Source organism: Chaetodon auriga, chromosome 20, assembly GCF_051107435.1.
Source record: "Chaetodon auriga isolate fChaAug3 chromosome 20, fChaAug3.hap1, whole genome shotgun sequence".
NCBI lineage: Eukaryota > Metazoa > Chordata > Actinopteri > Chaetodontiformes > Chaetodontidae > Chaetodon > Chaetodon auriga.
In genome coordinates this window covers 15,254,010-15,272,388 of record NC_135093.1, presented here as the reverse complement: position 1 = coordinate 15,272,388, position 18,379 = coordinate 15,254,010, and the positions used below count along the sequence as shown (strand labels likewise).

The 18,379-nt window shown below is 42.0% G+C and overlaps 1 protein-coding gene across 1 annotated transcript; it reads right to left on the bottom strand.

The window, feature by feature from the left end:
* Window positions 1-7,583: 7,583 nt before the first annotated feature.
* LOC143339309 (uncharacterized) lies at window positions 7,584-11,018 on the bottom strand. Its single transcript, XM_076760480.1, has 2 exons — window positions 10,446-11,018; window positions 7,584-7,841 (listed from the first exon to the last, which is right to left on the bottom strand). The coding sequence occupies exon 1, from the start codon at window positions 11,016-11,018 to the stop codon at window positions 10,455-10,457; it is 564 nt and encodes a 187-aa protein (XP_076616595.1). The 3' UTR covers window positions 7,584-7,841; window positions 10,446-10,454.
* Between the last annotated feature and the right edge of the window lie 7,361 nt (window positions 11,019-18,379).

Here is an 18,379-nt window from a genome sequence, read left to right as displayed (position 1 = left end):
TGGTGTTTACCAATGACAATAATAATAAAAATAGCCGTGAAAAATAGAGCTCGGTTGCAGTTCAGTCTGACACGCAGATAGATGGAGAGCCGAAAAATGCGGCGCAGCGATTTCAAGGAGGGGATTTTGATGCGCACCAAAACCAGAGGAAGAACATTTGGCCCGTTTGTTCTGGAAATGGCCCAACTCTGTCCACTACTCTAACACTTCTCTGCTCAATCTTCCCTGTTTTCTCTCTGTCTTGTTTTTGGATTGTTATACGAACAAGTCTTTAACATATGATAACCACCCAAACTTCTTGATGTACAGGCTCTAAGAAAAATGAATTCCAAACCAAATTGCAGACTGTTTTTCATTGGCCTTTGAAAAAAAAAAAAAAACTCCTTATACCTGCATTAAGTGAACTGTTATGAGACAAAGTCATACAGAGGGTGACAAACTCAAGAAAAACCTGAAATAATGACCAGAATCAGAACACATGCAGAGTCTTAGCTCTCGTGGTTCGATTAGTATGAAAATGATATAAATCATATGCAGAGGCCTTCACTGTCACCATCTCAACTCAAGTGAACACCTTTGGGAGTCGTCCTTGGAGAGATGCCTTAAACAGCAAATCAAGGATTGTCTTTTGGGAGAACGCTCCTCATTCTTTGAAAAAAAAAAAAAAAAAAAAAAATCAACATATTTCACTACAGTTTATGTTTCCTTGAGTTTAGCACCCATTTTTTCTACAACCAAGCCTTTGATAAATGACCTAAACTAGTATCATGGGACCAAATGCAGTGTGACAGTTGAGATGTTCCTTCAGTATCAAAAAAACAAGTCATATTAAATACGGTAAATCATATGCCGTGTTATCACATGTCAATAAGCCATTTAGTCCCAAAGGGAACTTTACAAAGCTCCCATTGTACCTATATGTGTCTATAGTTCTAGTTATATGTATGTATATGTAAATTTTTCACATGTGAAATACTGTTTGACCAGTGCTTACACATCATATGAATCCATTATGTGCAAATGTCCACATGTCCAGAGGCCACATGTGGATTTAATCATGCGTGAAATGATGATCAGCATCTAAGCATCTTCTAAGTTATCATGATATCACCTGACCAAAGTTCCAGGGGTCATGTGATGATAGCCGAGCAACCCCCAGTGGTGCAAAATTCATGCATGGCTGAAAACCATGAGATCTGTTTGAAAGCGCTGAAAAAAAGTTAGTAAGTGAACCTTGATTTAAGACTTCTTCAAATGATTTAATTAATCTTGTCCTGTAAATTGCATCCGGAAGCAATGCACAATAAGTAAAGGTTGACTGCACAAACACACAGAATTTCTGTTGCTCAAAACATATATTAAATAGTTTGACATATATGTTCATAATACTATTAATGTAGAATGAATGTAAACATGAATTGTCTTTAAATAAAGCAATAATGACCGTGTTGTATTATTCGTGTTTCCCTGCTCGGATCCGGTTCCGTGCATGGATCACCCAGCCGGAGTTTCCGTGCAGCGGGTTAGTTTACTAACTGTAGTACAGCCGCCACCACGCTGCGAGCTCTGTGGACATGTATGGAGGTCGCGTCAAACGGTGGATTTAAAGTCAGTCTGGCCGTGCAGACTCTGCCGCAGAGGCGGATTCTGGTGCTCACTGAGTCCCGGTGCCACCTGCCCTCAGCGCTCTGAAGCCAGTGCGTGCCGTGCGTTAACACTGAGGCAGTGCTGAGGAAAACGTGCTGCACTGAGGAAACATATGCGCCATGGCACACGTGCACGGCGACTATGACGTAATGGAAGTGAGCAGCGTTCAGGACGAACAGCGTTTGGCTGCCTGACGTTTGGAAATGATGCCCAGTTCTGCACGTTTTGCAGAATTGTTGAAGAATGGTTAATGAGATGACATTAAATCTTATTTGACGATTGAAAAAAAACAACAAAACAAAACAGCAAAATTCATAGAACAACATGACATTTTACAGATAATCTTTACAGTAAAAACAGGAAAATGAGTCAAGGCATAAACATTTAAGTGACATCATTGAACATCTTTAAAATATTTTACTTATTGAATTATTACATTTTCTAATTCTCTGTTGCAGAGAAATTTTATATGATGTATTATAATATATGTAGGCATACAATTGCAGAATTACACAATTTCTTCAAACCAGATTAAAGTATGGTAAATTGTGAGAATCAGTGAAAAATGTTCATTGTAAATATTAATTGTACATCATTTAAACAGATGGACCTTTATCTGAAGGAACTGCGTAGAATGAAAAATACATACTGTGACATCTATGCGAGTATCATACACAACTGATCTGGACTAAATGTAACAGTGAGGGTTCAAACAGATAATAATAATAACAACAATAATAGTAGTAGTAGAAGAAGAAGAAGAGTTAGTAGTGTTAGTAGTACTAGTAGTAATAATAAGTGGTGGTTAGGACCCCAGCTGTTGTGAAACATCAGTCCAGTGCTGCCACCTGCTGTCTTTGTGTTGTAATGCAGGAACGTCTGAGTGTTTCATCTCGTGTGACAGAACAGTACTGTATGTTTCTAAAGGCATTTACGCATGTGCTCTAAAGCTGATGAACAGCACGTGAAATTCTTTACAAATTCCAAATCATCACCATTTTGATGTTGTATTGTAATATTTGGCACCTGTGCAGCAGATGTGCAGATTGCCTAAAAAAGAGTCATGCAAACACTGATTTGAAGCCTGTGGGCAGCAGAGGTGACAGAGGCAGGGCCAGAAGGGTGGGTTGGCACAGGCCCCCCAGGACTCTGATTGGCCTCCCTTGGTGTCCCCCCCTGCTGGAGTAAAAAGGTAATAGAAGGTTGGCTCATCAGAACCTCTGTATGTACAAGACACTATTCACATTTTTTGTTGGAAAGTTAATCAAACATCTACAAAGTCATTTAAAATCCTACAAAGAGATGCAAAATCAACACAAAGAGACACAAAACAACACCAGTCTGACACAGGTGTCTCACTCCTATGTAGGAGGGGTGGGGCCCTTTTTCTCATAACCTCTCCATATTTGTAGGCTATTCAAAGTTACAAATAGCAGCTCTTTATGTCTACTATGTGATATTAGAATATTTCAGTTATTTATTTGCCATTCATTTATTACAGTATATAAATATTGTGACTATTAATAATGTAGAGTTTATTCTTGCCAAAAAAAAAAAAAAGGGCTGTAAATCTGAGTCTCAACACATGCCCCCCTTCTTTGAAACTGTGCCCAGTCAGGCCCCTCCATTCAACTGTTTCTATACCCGCCCTTGAGAACTGGAAGGACTATTCTGAAACGTGACACCTCAACAGGAAAACAACACCTTCTGTTACATTTCAGGAAATTTACATTAAGCTCTGATGGAAGTCACAGTATCAGCTTTTCCAGGGTTGTAACCACTAGAAAGTGACATTATTAAATGCAGTAAACAAAGAGAAATAATGCACACTTAGAGAGTTGAGGAAAACAGCTCAGTGCATGTGTACGAGCCACAACAATTAGACCTCCAACCTCCTGCAGGAGCTTGTCTGGAGTGTGAGTTTGGTTTTATTCCCAGGTAGACGTAATTAAAGGTAAAATATTACAGCCAGACTGAGTCATCTCAAAGCAACCAACCACCAAATTGAACAAGGATTAACTTATGCCTCATATAGCTGAGATTCCCTTTGTAACTTACTAATTATTCCCTACTTACTGGATGTACCTTGTTCATTTCAATTCCTGACACACTGGTATACATTCATTTTAGTCCCATGCTGCTGCTCAGTGTTTGCCACCTGAATGAGAAGTCTCTATCACAGTCTCTCAAACATCTCGGTACACAGCAACTCCCCACTGAAACCAGACTAATGATATTCTTTAAGGCGAGTTAGCACCCTGTTAAGGCACACCCATTCAGTGGAAGGGACATTGGGATGAATTAGATCCTTAAAGGAGGCAGTCATTTTACAGGAAGGACAACTGAGCTGTTCTGTTATGATTTTGAATGTGGACAGTCAATGGACTTCCACGTCCGGTAGTACAGACTGGATTTATGTGGCTGTGATAAGGGCGGAACATGGAGGGAGATGTGACTCGATATTTAATAAAAGTGGAGGAATTCAGCCATTATATGGTACTTTATATTTTTGCTCCACAACAATTCAGAGGGCAGTGGTGAGAGAAGTATGATCAGCAAGATGTGGCCTGTGGCTGAGGAGGAAAAAAACAAGGCTCTGCTTCATAAATTTGATTTGCTTTTTGAACATATTCCTAATTTTTTCTGAGAAATTTGTGAAACCTTGAATTATCTGACTTCTTTGAGCCTTTAATATGAGACAAATGTGTGTTTGTTGGAACTGCTAACAACTCATAAACATCTGAAACATCACGAGAGGCCCCAACTAGACACTATTATAAGGGGGGTCACAAGCCATACGGTTTGAGAACCACTGCTTTATAATTCATAATCTTATATATTTTTTAAAAACGTCAAATCTTAATTTGAAAAGTAATTTGTAATTACAGCTGTTTAATAAATGTAGTGAAGTTCTATATTTCTCTTTTAGATGTAGGGGAATAGAAGTATAAAGTAACAGAAAATGGAAAAACTTTTGCTAATTTAGGTACATTTTGCTCAAGATATGACTTTAGATGGATGATTTTTACTTGCAATGGAGTGTTTTTTGACCGTGGCATTGCAAGTTTTACTTACATAAAACTCCTCCACCTCCGGACTTTACTCTGAAACTCCATCACATCAAATGCCAACACACTGCTGCTGCAGTGTGAGTTGCTGGCAGCAGCCACAACAACCCAACACTACACTTACAGGCTGTGCAGAACTTAATCCCCGTCCCCTTTGTCACCACAGTGCTGAGTCAAACAGTGTCATGTTCAGGTGACCCAGGGCAGGTGTCGGAGTGTGTTTCTGTGTGCACGCCGGTCACGCACCGTCCAGCAGACTGGCAACAGCTAATGGAAAGACACGTTAGGTGTGAGGTGGAATCTGAAGCCCAACAGACGGAGGGATTGTGACATGTAAGAATCACTTGTCAGGCAGCTCAAAGCAATTCTCACGGAGCTGTTTGAGCAGTTAGGGTGCAGGTATGAATTTTTAATGCACGGCTGACACATTTCCAATTACTCCCCTTGTGCCAGGATAAATGGCTGTGTGGGCCCACTCCTTGAAAACACTGCAGCTTTTGAAAAGAGATTGTGAAGAGCAGAGTAAATATGGATTGTGGAAAGGCATTTAAGAGGCAGTTGATGTTGTAGCTACATTTCGAAACCCATTATTTTGTTAAATTAAACAAAAGTCATATCATCAAAATCATTTGAAAGTCCAAAGCGTTTAAAAGAGTAACTTTTTCTGGTGTTGAAGGTGTGTTCTTGTGGCTAATGATGTTCAGCCTGAGGATTATTCTGGTGTTAAACTTAAATATCAGCCACACTTTAAACAGGGTGTGTCTAACTCTAACCCTTTAGTAGCAGAGAAACAAGTTGTGCTGCATACTTGATGTTAAGATTACACAAGCTTCCAAAAGTTCCATTTCACCATATTTTTATACTGCTCTGATGGTTCATAAATGGAGGGGGGGGGGGGGGGGGAGACAAATCCCCCCTTCCTCCTCCCACAAACCCAGTCTTGTAAAATGAGAGCTCTTCCTGCCCCAGTAGCTAATGGACCCAGTTTGACTGGTTTCTGTTGAATGGGCTGAGCGACCAATACTCAGATTTCACAACAGGAAAATCACCACAGAGACTGGCCGGGAACAACGGCCTTGGAAGGAAATTGTTAAAAAAAAAAAAAAAAAAAACAGAAAGGGAGAAAATACATGATAAACAGTGTCATCAAGCTGTAAATGGAGTGGAAATGTGCAAATGGAAGACAGATTTTGAGGTCAGAGTGAGACATCATGATCTGATGAAATAAACAAAATGTAAATGCAAAATGTTATTAGACAGAATTTACAGAGTGGAATCATCATGACCAGGCAGTTTGAGCAGAGGAGGGGCCTTTCATGTACTCACTGCTTGTGTACTGTAACAGTACTATTTAAATACATACTCTAAATCTGATGAACAGCATGTTCAAGTTCCATATCTCCAATAGTTGTATGCACTGCAAGCAAGAGACTGCGGTTGTTGCCTATTTCAACTTACAAATAGCAGCTATTTATTGGTTATTTCATCTAAGAATACTTTCAAGTCGTTTACTTGGCTTTCATTTCTGCTTAGCTTGTTATTGCTAAGAATCAAGGTATTGAATGTGAAACTGGACACATTTTTACTAATTTTACAATGTGCCCCCCCCCCCCCCCCCAGTCTGAGGTCCTCATCAAACAGGTATCCTCTCAGATTAATGTTCCATATTTGTCTTTTCAGCGTAAAGTCCAACATTTCTTTGGCCGGTGAAGCAAAAATGCGAACATCCAACAGCAAGATTGAGCATGAGCTGAGAAATCACCCTACAGAGAGAGGAACAAAGCTTCGTTAAAGGAAAATCCTTCACTTCACAACATGTCTTGATTGCGCAATGCTCTAAATGTGAAACTATGCACCTGTAGCTGTGACTTTGGTGTCATTTTCCAGCACCGCCTGCCTTAAAACTGCTTTGTGCTGCAAATGAAGAAGCCTTGAACCTCATTTGGGGAGTAATTCATCCACCGCCACGTCTAGGTTTCCCAGGTACCAGAAGATCCAGAAAATCAGGCTGAGGAAGATAAGGACGGGTCCCGAGAAGACAAAGAAATCCCAGAAGCTGATGGGCGCGAAGACCCCGACGAAGAAGAGGATGAGGCCTGCTGCGTCCAGGAAGATGGCAATGAAGAAAAACAGCAGGCAGCGGCCGAGATAGGCGGTATAATCCATGATGGGAGTAGTCGACTGCGCTTACAGTGTCGGCAATTATTCACAGCTTCACCGGTCTGTCTGTATGACGTGACAGATATTAGGCATGGATAAATTCAGAAGAAGGGTTTCTTCCCTTCTCAGTGCCGCCTGTGTGTCTGAGGCGAGACTGATGAGAAGGAAGAGTTTAAACACTCAGGTCACATTCCTTCCTGTATCTACATCTCACATTTTTTTCACGACACAGTCTGACAGAGGAGGAATATGTTTCCTTAATGATGACAAGAGATTTTCCAGCCGTACCCTTGGATCTGCCTTCACTTCACAAACATGTTACATTCCAGCGTCCGCACATCCAGGCCTTATCTCGGGCCCACAGGTGCATTTGGAAAAGCTAGAAAAATATTGGGCTTGTACTTTTTGGCCTTGAAGATTTGGAGTGAAATAGTGGGAGAACACCTTGGGTGCTGTTTACACCCTTCAAAAAGTAATATTAAAAAAAAGTGGCTATGAGAGAACGATCAGCTTCTTGTGTGGCTCATAAAAGTTATTAAACAACAAAGATAGAACCCAGACAAGGAAGAGAAGATAAGAAAAACCATTCTTTGCACAACATGGGCGTTGTTGTGTTGTTATCTGACATCAAACAGTGTCAGTCACCTGTATGCAGAAACACCCTAAAAAAAAAACTCTACTACATCAAATTACATGTAAACTTTATTCCCCCCAAAAAATAATTTACATCTGTCACAAAAGCAGCGCATAAAAATAGAAATTTGCTATGTACATGTCAAAGACTTTTTCTTCCTCTGTGCACAGCCCTTCTGCCTACTGTGGTTGCAGGGCTTTTCCCTGATTAAGAAGTTGTCTTCCCCATAAAAAGAAAAGTGACTTTTGTTCATAGGATCAATGTTGTCAGTCTGTTGGAAAGCGGCTCGAGGCACGAGTCTGTCCTACAGCACCAGGAAAGCTGGACGTCGCCTGAAAAGACGAGGAGAGAGAGGCTTTATGTATTTGTGCGGGCTGAAATCAACAAATCACATTAAAAATAACAATGGAAATTAATGTGAAGGGAAGGGAAAAGCCTCATTTTAATTTAAATATCCTCTCTAAGACTTGATGAAAGATGTAATTTAATTTAGGACCCCGGGATTTTGTTGAAAATGTACTTCTGCTTGTGACACTAGGGAAGATGAAGATAAGATGACTGTTTGGTGAATCTGTTGATTCCTTTTAGAACAAGGCATGAAACGCTGTGGAAAAGTTCCCTCTTATAACATTAATAACACACTTTTTAAGAAGTTGACTTTCCTGAGATCAAGGAACCAAAACCTGCTCATCAATACTGTGTTGTAGGATGAGAGGGAAGAATAAATTAAGAGCTATATGAATAAATAAAGTTTATGAAGAGTCTTAACAGTAATCAGCTTTCCTTATTGTAATCAATGCATCAATGAGGGAAAATTGGAGTGCACAAGAATCAATGTTTGGGCAACAAAATGTCAATCACAGTTTCCTAAAGCCCACACATATTCACTTAATTTTCATAAAAGACAAAAGCAGCAAATCCTCACAAATGACCATCTGCAAACAATATGGGAGAAATTGTATTTTGTAAATCGTTTATAGAAATAAGAAATAATAGGAGCCCATGGATGGAGCCCTGGGGCACACCACACGCATGCTGTATGAGAACAGCAACCCAGGGTCTGGCCAGGCTAACCTCCTGTCTCCAGCTCTATTTAAAATACATGAAAGCAGTATCAGTCTTTTGAAACATTCATCCTGCCCTCCGTCATTACCAGTTAACAGCCTTGTGTACACAACAACATGAATACAGATAAGGCAATCGTCACTTAAATCCAAGCCTAACCTCTCTCAGCTATTAATGGCATCACCTAAAGCAGCACCTAATAGCAAATTTTTGTCACACCTGAGCAACACTGTTCCAACGCTTCTCCATGCAAACCACTGTTAAATCTGATTGATAACCATCTCGCTCCCTGACTCATGATGTACAGAGGCAGGTGGCTGATACAATAGCAATGTTGTCCTTAGGTGGAGCTCTGTGTTCATGGGTCGAATGCCCAGCGATTAAACCCTTAACATTAACAGTCAGGGTTGTATCCAGCATTTTAGAAACACAGCGGTCCAATTTGAAATGCCCCCAGTGCAACCTCGCCTGCCAACAATTTGGTTTTGGTATTTTTGACCATCTACCTCAAAACAGCTGGTGAAACATCAGACATCATCCAACCTTTCTTTCTCATTTGAGTAATGAATTTTACTGCTCAACTATGTCAATTCTGTCTTTTTGTAGTCCAAATGTAGTTTGAAAGCCCTTCCTATTCTACCTGAATATATTTCTGGTGGATAAATACCAATTCTCTTTCTCACATTTGATTAAAATAAACATTTTTACCCTAAATATAGTCAAACATAAAGATGTGTCATTTAGAGTCAGCGCAGTCTAACTACAGACCGTAATTCTAGATGAGGACGTTAAGACCTTCCAAAAAACAGTCATGACCTTCGTGGCGTCAATAATCGCTACAGCTTTTCTCTCAGTGCTTTGTCTCACAGTGAAGTTACAGTACAGAACCAGCCTCGTTGTTCAGTATGCAGTGTTTGTTCTTGGCCACACCATTTCACACACAGTTCCATATCTCAAAATCGTTAGCCAGGTTAGATAATATGGGAATCAGGCTCGGGCCCATTAAAGTTAACTACCTGGAACTAGTGGATGGAAGGAGTGTGCGTGAAGCAGACTTATATATGATCCCTGCCTTTGAGTGAGGAGGCCTCGCCATACCTACCTGCTGCACTCCATTCCGCCGGATCAATAAGCACTGCTGAGTTCCATTAAAATGCAATTGCGTCTTTTAGCCCAAAGGGTGTCTGGCTTGCCACCCGGTTACAAGCAAACTGACGGCTAAAATAATGCAGAACTGTGAAGGTGAGCAGAAACGGTCAGGCTCATTAATTAAAAGCGGCCACGGGCCACTGAAGATCTTTTCACAGCAGCCGGGGAAAGAAAAAAAAAATTATTATGACTACAGATATTCATGAGCAGAGGTAGCAGGCAGGGTCCTCGGGGGAGCAGTGTTTGTGTGAGCTTGGTCATTCCTCAGGACCAGCTTCACTGACACCTGACCACTGACAATAATGTGAAACATCTCCTAATTATGGCTGCCAGAGGGACGGCTGCAATGCCAGCGTGCAACACAAGGATGCCAGCAGTAATGATCAAAGAGTTACATCTGTGGCAGTGAGCAGCTAGACAAGCAAAACAACAGCAGACAGACAGACTGAAAGCAGGGCAGCGTGCTGAATATTTATGACTTTAAGTTCTGATTGTTTGTTGGGTCCAGGGGCCCCGAGACTTTCAGAGGATCATACATTTTTCAGAGGCGCGCTGTAACTGTGAGGGACTGCAACAGGTTATGGTGTCAGGAGATGAAGTAGGTTAAGGGAAATGGGTTTTCTCAACAGCAGTGAACAAGCTACAATAATAGACTGGAGACAGGGAGGGTGTTGAGGTGGCCCCGGGCCAGCAGATGAAGACGAGGAGGTGAAAATACGCACCGGCTCCTGTCAGAGAAGCCTCTCTAGTTTGCCATCCGCTGCCTGCAGAGCCACGTCTGAGTTCCTCAGCACTCCCAACTCCACGTTTTTGTCAGCTGGAGGTGCGCACTCAGTCCCTCCATCAAAGCCGATGTTGTCGTGACCCGACACGGCGCCGCTGCTGCTGAACTCTTCCCACGGAACCCACGACGGCGCAACAGCAAGCACAGTCCCGTTCATCTCCTTCCCGTTGCCCATGCTCTTCTTCTTCACCTCCCCGGCTTCCAGAGGCTTCATGCCGCCTTTGGAGAGCCTCTCGGACAGCTTCCTGGCCCAGTGCGTAAAGCTGATGTCCAGGGAGCCTGCCCTGTCCTCCGCGTACAGCTGGACGTTCCCCGTGTACCACAAAACCCACCACACCAAACTGAGGAAAATAATGACCGAGCCCGTGTAGATGAGGAAATCCCCATAGAAGCGACCGTCCAAGTGCAGGTTGCCGAAAATCCCGACCAGCAGCACAACCAGACCAGCTGCGTCAAAAATTACAGCGAGGAAGAACAACGGCGCGCAGTTGCCCACGAAGCTGTGCGCCATACCGGAGCAGCGACGAGAGGCCGAGTAACGGTGCACAACGCTTCGGCTTGTTTTTCAGGACGCACATTCCCCCAGCTTACACCTGTGCGGCGTTCACCTGTGCACAGACCCCGCCCCTATTCCACGTCACTGTATCCAGTCAGCACCCATGGGGCTAAAATCGACATGCTGCCTTCAAATGCACAGCGTAAATTTCACCGTTGGACTCCCTGTAGACCGAATTCATTGAAAAATACTGTAAGGGAGCTGACTTTTCCAGCAGTTTTCTTTGGAACTTTTTTCTTCTGAAAATTTGGTGTTGAGGAAAAGCTCAGTAAGCAATTCTTAGGTTTACTGCAAATTCAGTTAAACACAGCACAACCAGACTGGTTCATGAACCACAGACACTAAAGCTGAATTTGAAAGCCTCACTTTTTATCTTCTGGTTACCCCCCGGAAACTGCTGGACGATTAGGAATTATTATGATGATAAAGCAAAGTTTTTAATTCAAGTTCTAAATAATGTTTCAAAACCCAGTCCACTCATCCAAGATGTGAATATAAAAATACTGGAAATACTGTTTTTTTTTAAAATATAATTTTATTATTAGAATTTTATTTTATTATTTTTGTGTGTGTGTGTGTGTGTGTGTGTGTGTGTGTATGATGGCTTTTAAATATACCTGTTTTTAAAAAAAAAAATCAGTAAAATACGAACATTAGTTTTAACTGTACAGAGTAAAATCCTCCAAAGATGACAAAAGTCCCAGGTAAGATACAACCGACATACAGTTTCCTCAGTGATCGCCACAGCTGTGTGTATGGTTCCACTAGGATAAGTGAGAAAATGTGAATTGACCCTTTATTAGTTGGCTCGTAAACTGTCTCAGCATGTGGTTTCCTCACTGTAAAATATGACACTGAACTCATCACCTACTCAGTGCAGGTATTTTAAGCTTTCAAAAGGCTAAATAGAAAAAAAAAATAAATAAAATAAAATCAAACAACCACGCTCCTGATGTTTTGACAGACTGGATCAAGTTTGAATGTGAGAAGGGAGCAGCTGTGAAGGCACGTTCAAGGTTATTCAGTTCTGGTGAGATATTCACTGCAGAGAGCTGTCCACAGGCTTTATTCATTCAGGGAGGTTTCACCGAGAACCAGGCTCTCTTTCGCAGGAACGCCCTGTTCACACTCACAAAAGGTACAAACATTCACACCTGGAAGCTTCCCAGCACAACTACAGAATGACTTGCTGGTCACTGAGCAGCTTCACTGGAGTAGTCAGGGGTTGACAGCCTTGCTGAAAGCCACATCAGTAGTGGTAATGAGGGAGGGGTGAGCACGCTCTTTCACTCTCCCCAGGGTTATTGTGCCTGTCTGGAGATTGAACCGGTGATGAGCTTGTATGTTTGGGTCAAAGTCCCACTTAGCATCATAATTCGCAGAGCAGGTAAGCGCACACTGCACTGAATCGACCTACAGATTGAAACAGTAACAATTAGTCACGTTCATGGCTTAATGCATGCTGCAGCTCGTGTTTGCAGACCATCTAAATGCATTAATACATCCAAGTTCCAACAATGACATGCACATGCAATCCTATGTGAGCTCTTCTTCCATTACCTCACTCACACCTCTACAACATGAAGGCAGAATTAAAGCCTTCTTGTAACTGATTTAATTGGGTTGGTTGTAAACAACAAAACAGACCCATAAACAAATGTAGAGCTCATATTTTTGTTCATTTGAATTCCAGAAAACTGAGCATAACTTCATGAGAGGAATTGAATACATTCATTAAAACTAACAAATGTGGGGCAACCGAAAGTGAAACAAGGAAGTGAAACACACAGTAGAAATCGGACAAGGAGAATTTTCAATTTGCTTGGCTGGAGAGGCTGTGTGAGTATCCGTAGCTACTGAGATAATCAAGTGTAATGATGAAAAAAGATGTGCCAAGACATGCAAATATTCATCTAAGCCATTCACATGCTTGCAGTCTGAAATGTCACACAAGCCAGGGGAAGCAGAAAATCCCACCTTCCCCTTCTGTTGCATTTCACCTCTTTCCTGCCTCAGCTGCGTGTGGTCATTTTTGAAATGCTTGAAGGTAGCAATATTCTGCACTTTAGGATGTCTGACTGGCACACTGAATTTCCCCAGAAGCCTCCTGCAGCCCAGCTCAGTGACCCCCACACCTTATTGAAAGTGCACCCCAGTCACACTATGAATGATTTCATGATTTATTAAGCCCTGTGATTAACTGGAAGACGCGGCAGATTACATGGATTTCCTTCAGTGAAGTCCTTCATGGCTCAAAGTGATTTCTCTGCCATATGCAAGGCATCTGCTGCAGGAAATTACAAGAAAATAGGAATGAAATGAGGAACGATTATGGTGCCTTCCTCACAGCCAGCGGATAAAGGCAGAGGGTTTCTAGGATCACTCCAGCTACAGTTGCAAACCTAATGCAAACCTAACCTGCTAAATAGGCCCTCTGTGCATTTAACCGTGCATAGTGACAGTGACAAATCGTGACACCAGTACATGAAGGGTAATTCTCCTCATTTTGATGGGCTCACACAGTATCTGTGCGCACTTATTTGGCTGCTAGAGGGCGCCAGTCATCTTCAGAACACATCAGAACCTGCCTGGAGCACTGCGTTGGAAATACACTGCATCGCTTAAGCAGCAGTACAGAAGTACAGATATGGAAAAGCAATCTTTACAACACATCAAACAGAACTGATGTGGTTTTATATACTTTCACTGTATACGTTTCAGAAAAAACGTTGGATTAGGAACACCTAAAATCCATTATCCTCCCACACACATAGATCATACACGCACATAGACACACACAGATAAGGACATACATATAGTACAACAAAAAAAAACAGGACAACAATTACAATCTCCAGCTGTGATCTCTGGGTTGAAAATGGCCCCAAAGCTTGAAAAGATTCCTTTGTAATTTTCTAGGCAGATTGCTCATGCACGCACACAGCTCCTCTTCATCGCTACATTCCTGACACACAAGTTTAGCTATCAAACACTAGTCTATTAACGTTGAATTGCAGCCTGTCACTTAACATCAGTGGTGTGTGTCCCTGAGGTTAAAGGTCTAACTCTGCATTAATATGGTGCAGTGCTGCCCCTGGTTTAATTTTAACAGGTTATTTTCTGATCAACCTCCTCCAGACTCTCCAGTCTGCATAGTGAGAAATGTTACCCCCTTTAACGTGTATCATCTTATAATGTGTATCAAGCTTTAATTTAAATATGCATTAATCGACATTTTTAAATTATCATTAGATCAAATGACTATGTGTAAGGTGTTATAGTGATGACCCCACAGAGAACGATTACCCGACTTTTAGCCTCTTTTGGCTCATTGTTTTGGCTCTCTGTCGGTGTCTGCTCATTAATCTCATTTGCTGCTGCAGCAGGAACCTGTTCAGAGCTGGTAAACCCGCTGTACACTACCTGTCCAATCACAGAACACCAGACGATGGTGAGCTTTACCACCAAGAAAAGCTCTCTGCTACCTCTGGAAACAAGTTCGACGACAGCACTGAGGCTGGACAGTCATGTTGAGGGCCTTAAAACCAAAACAATTAGCTGAAAAAAAGCCAAAAGTCTCCATAATACATAGACCTACAGGGTCATGTGATAATCCTCTGCGGGTTTGTCACTACAACCAGCTCCTTTCAAATTACACCTTTGATTAATTGTCGGTTTAAAAAAAATGAATGAGTGCAGCTTTAATAAGCATTTCTTCAGTTTTTAGTCACTCCCTCGCTGATTAACACTTATGTTTTGTGGCTAGCTGAATGCAAAAATGTGTCTGTGTCTGTCCTTTGGGGGATTTCTGATTTGTAATAATTATTCAGCTTTGCCAAATCAGTCAGTGGCTCTTCTTTTTTTTTTTTTTACATGAGCAATTTGTGAGGATGCAGATGAGGAAACAGGATGCATCTGTAAGAGCTTCTTCTGTTTTTTTTAACTACATGTGGATGTGAGTCAGATCAATACACATTAAAATCTGTGATATTAAAGGGCAAGCACAACACTCCCCACTTTGAATTATATGATATGCCAAACCCCAGGGAGATTGAAAGAGATGAAAACAAGCCAAATAAAATTCCTCAAAAATGATGCCTAAGAGACATTTGCACTTAAAACAGCCTGAACTTGTTTTTCTCCACTCTTCCTATAAAAGCTCTGCGAAGAGGAGCTCACTCACCCTCCTCTTTGTAGTGTAACATTTTGATTGACTGCCTCGGAAGAGATGCCGGTGCTGCAGGGTCGTTACTGAGCGTACAATGTTCAGTTAGTTTGTCTTTAGCATGCAAGGGATTTCAATAAAGTCAAGTATGCTGATAAACGCTGGTTGATTATCCTACTCTCTCATTACCGTTTCCTCTTTCCTCCCGCTCGCTGGCATTTAACGGGTACTCAACTTACTTCACTCCTGCCCATATTTTCCTTTTATTATAACCACACATCATGTTCTGAGCCTTGCTTTCTGTCACATCGCCTCAGTAAAATTGGATAATAATATAAATTGTTCCATAGACAATGCGGTAAATTTACTTTTAAAGACATAGTTGAAGTAGACCTGCAGAGACATTGTGAACTGCGCAGATCCGGTCACCTTGGAGGTGGGGGATAACTTAGGAAATGCTTGCTTTACAAACCAAGACCCTGGAGATTGCATTATAGTGTAGAATCAATCAGAAAAGACATGTAGCACAGAAACACTTTATCTGTGCCAGGAAGAGGCATGATTGGAGAGTTAAACCTTCCTCTCTTCCCTTTGAACAACTTCTGGAAGTAAAGGAGCTGGAACTGTATTAAATAATTGAGAGTTGGAAGGTAATTGAGGACATAGATCAATAATATCTAGGGGGTTGTTCTCATTACAGAGATACCCAGACACTTCCAAAAGTTGTGGCTCGATGATGATGAATCTGGAGAGAAAGGCAGAGAGAAAGAGAGGAAGGAGGAAGAGAAAGGGAGCAATGAGATCTAAAAATTTAACAAATGAGACCCATTTCCCTTCCCTGTCTGTCTCATCAGAGCCTCGTATCAAACCTTTGGATGTGGCAGGTGGTTTGGCCGCCTCACATTTCAGAATGTCAGATCTCTGTGCTTAGAAATGGGGATCTTTCCAGGGAGCCTGACGGCTTCCCGGGCCCTGATTTCCCAGAGGATTGGCAGTCTCGACACGCATGGGCGTCTGTGAGCATTTAAACAGTCAACCCCCCCACCCCACCCACCCATCCAGCCTCCCAAACGGCACCCAGCTCCCTATTACAGCCTCTTCTATCCTCTCATCCACTCTCTCTTTCCTGTTTCTCCTCCTCCATCAAGCACGCTTCGTTTCTGCTTCTATCACCTGTTGGCGATGTAAAAAGGGGCGCGCTCGACTTTAAAGGAACCTACGGGATTAAAAAGAGTCATTTCATTAAATGTTTACACTGCCTTAGCCACAAGTGAGGGATGTGGAGTCGATGAAGCCGGGGTTTCAAATCAGAGATTGTATCTTTTTCCCACCTGGGGTGGAAATTGGAGGGCTGCATTTAAACTGATAGAGTGTATTTCTACCTGTTTATCCCCGAGGGGCTCAGTGTGGAGGCAGAACTGCTATTCGTGCTCACTCACACACATACACAGCCACCCACTGATGTGAACACTTTTGTTTTACCACACACACATATATACATATACACACATACACACATGGACATTCAAGTGAATGAAATTCATTCACTGGTCTCAAAGCCTAATCTCTGCCTTCATTGATACATACCCCACCACAAACTCATACACAACATTATAGTTTAGCTTTTTTTTGTGGAAATGTGGGGACAGCACAGCATACTGTAAACACAACACTGACATATCATCACCTCCCTGTAGCCCAATTCATGTGTGTTAGAATGTGTTAGTCCAACATTCACTCTCCTTTAAAAGCTTATCTGGAAGAATATCTGTGTCTGCAGCTGCTAAATGCTCCATTATGCTTGTGAGCTAGTTGCTAACTTGGCGTATCTGCTGTTTGGTGCTGGGCAGGTAGTGTGCAGTGGGTTTATCAGAACTTTTACACTGCAGCTTCCTGCTGCTGTTGGAAACAAGCCTGGTGATACTCAACCAAGACAGGAAAGAGATGGGTGATAATTCTCTGTGTGATGTTAACAGCTTTTATCAGGTAATGATGAGGATGAGGTGACTGATATTGTGTTATAGTGACACATATTTCAAAATAGGGATGACAAATTTGCAATTAATTAATTAATTTGTGATAAAGCAAAACAAGCAGTGAACTTGGGGGTCTGGGGTACTGAGGCAGATTCCCGGCTGATAATTCAGCTTTGGGAAGAACACACATTTTGCTCCTAAATGATAAAATATACACATATATGAATGAAGGTGACTCTGATGCAGCTTGAATATAATGGACGATCAGCTAAGAATGAGTAAGAAGCCAAATTGCGTTTGCATCTCTTGTTTCTCATCTGATCTTTCTTTATTTTGCTCCTTCCTACACAGACACACACCTACATTGAACCTCTCTGAGGTCAGAGGTCATCTCCCATCAGCTGTTGTTCCGAGATTTCTTCCCGCAAGGACAGTGCTGGCTGTTAATATTCGAAGGCCTTGGCGTCTCTTGTATCCACTCCACTTGAACACAGCCCAGGAAACTGACTGGCAAAGTGGTGACGCCAATGAAATCTCTCCCCCTCAAGTCCCATCCTCCACTCTGAGTGGCTATTGTCTTCACCCCGGTCATATAAATCAGACAGTGCACGAGAGTGGAGGAGGATTAAAAGAAGAAGAGGGAGGGAGGGATGGAGGAAGATGGAGTGGAGGAGGAAAAAAAGAAAAACGGGTGTTATGGCCAAACTGTCCTCTTCAAGGTCGTCACAGTGATTGGGTTGGTGTGAGGAGGATGGGACTCAGGGAAATGAGGAAGCACAATGTCCAGTCTGCAGTGTGTGTCATTTGCTCCAATCAAATTTGATTGCTGGAGCCCTTTAGCTTTCTTATTCCTCAGAGCTCTTATAGGAACATAACAGGAAATATACATGACCAAGTTTCATAGCATTGCATAATTTCGGCTGGATTACTCTACATTGAAGAACTGCCAAGCCATCATAAGAATTTCATGACTGAGACCCATTTTTAATGAACAGGAATTTTTCCACCCTGTCAGTAAGATTTTTCCCTCTAAACCCATGCCATATGATGCATGCGATGTGTCTCATCTGCCGTCTTCCTGTATTTATGTCCATATATGTTCTAATGCGCCGGGTGTGATCTGTTCCTCGTGAGAGCGAGCAGATGTCTGTCACTCCTACTCTGGGTTCTAATGC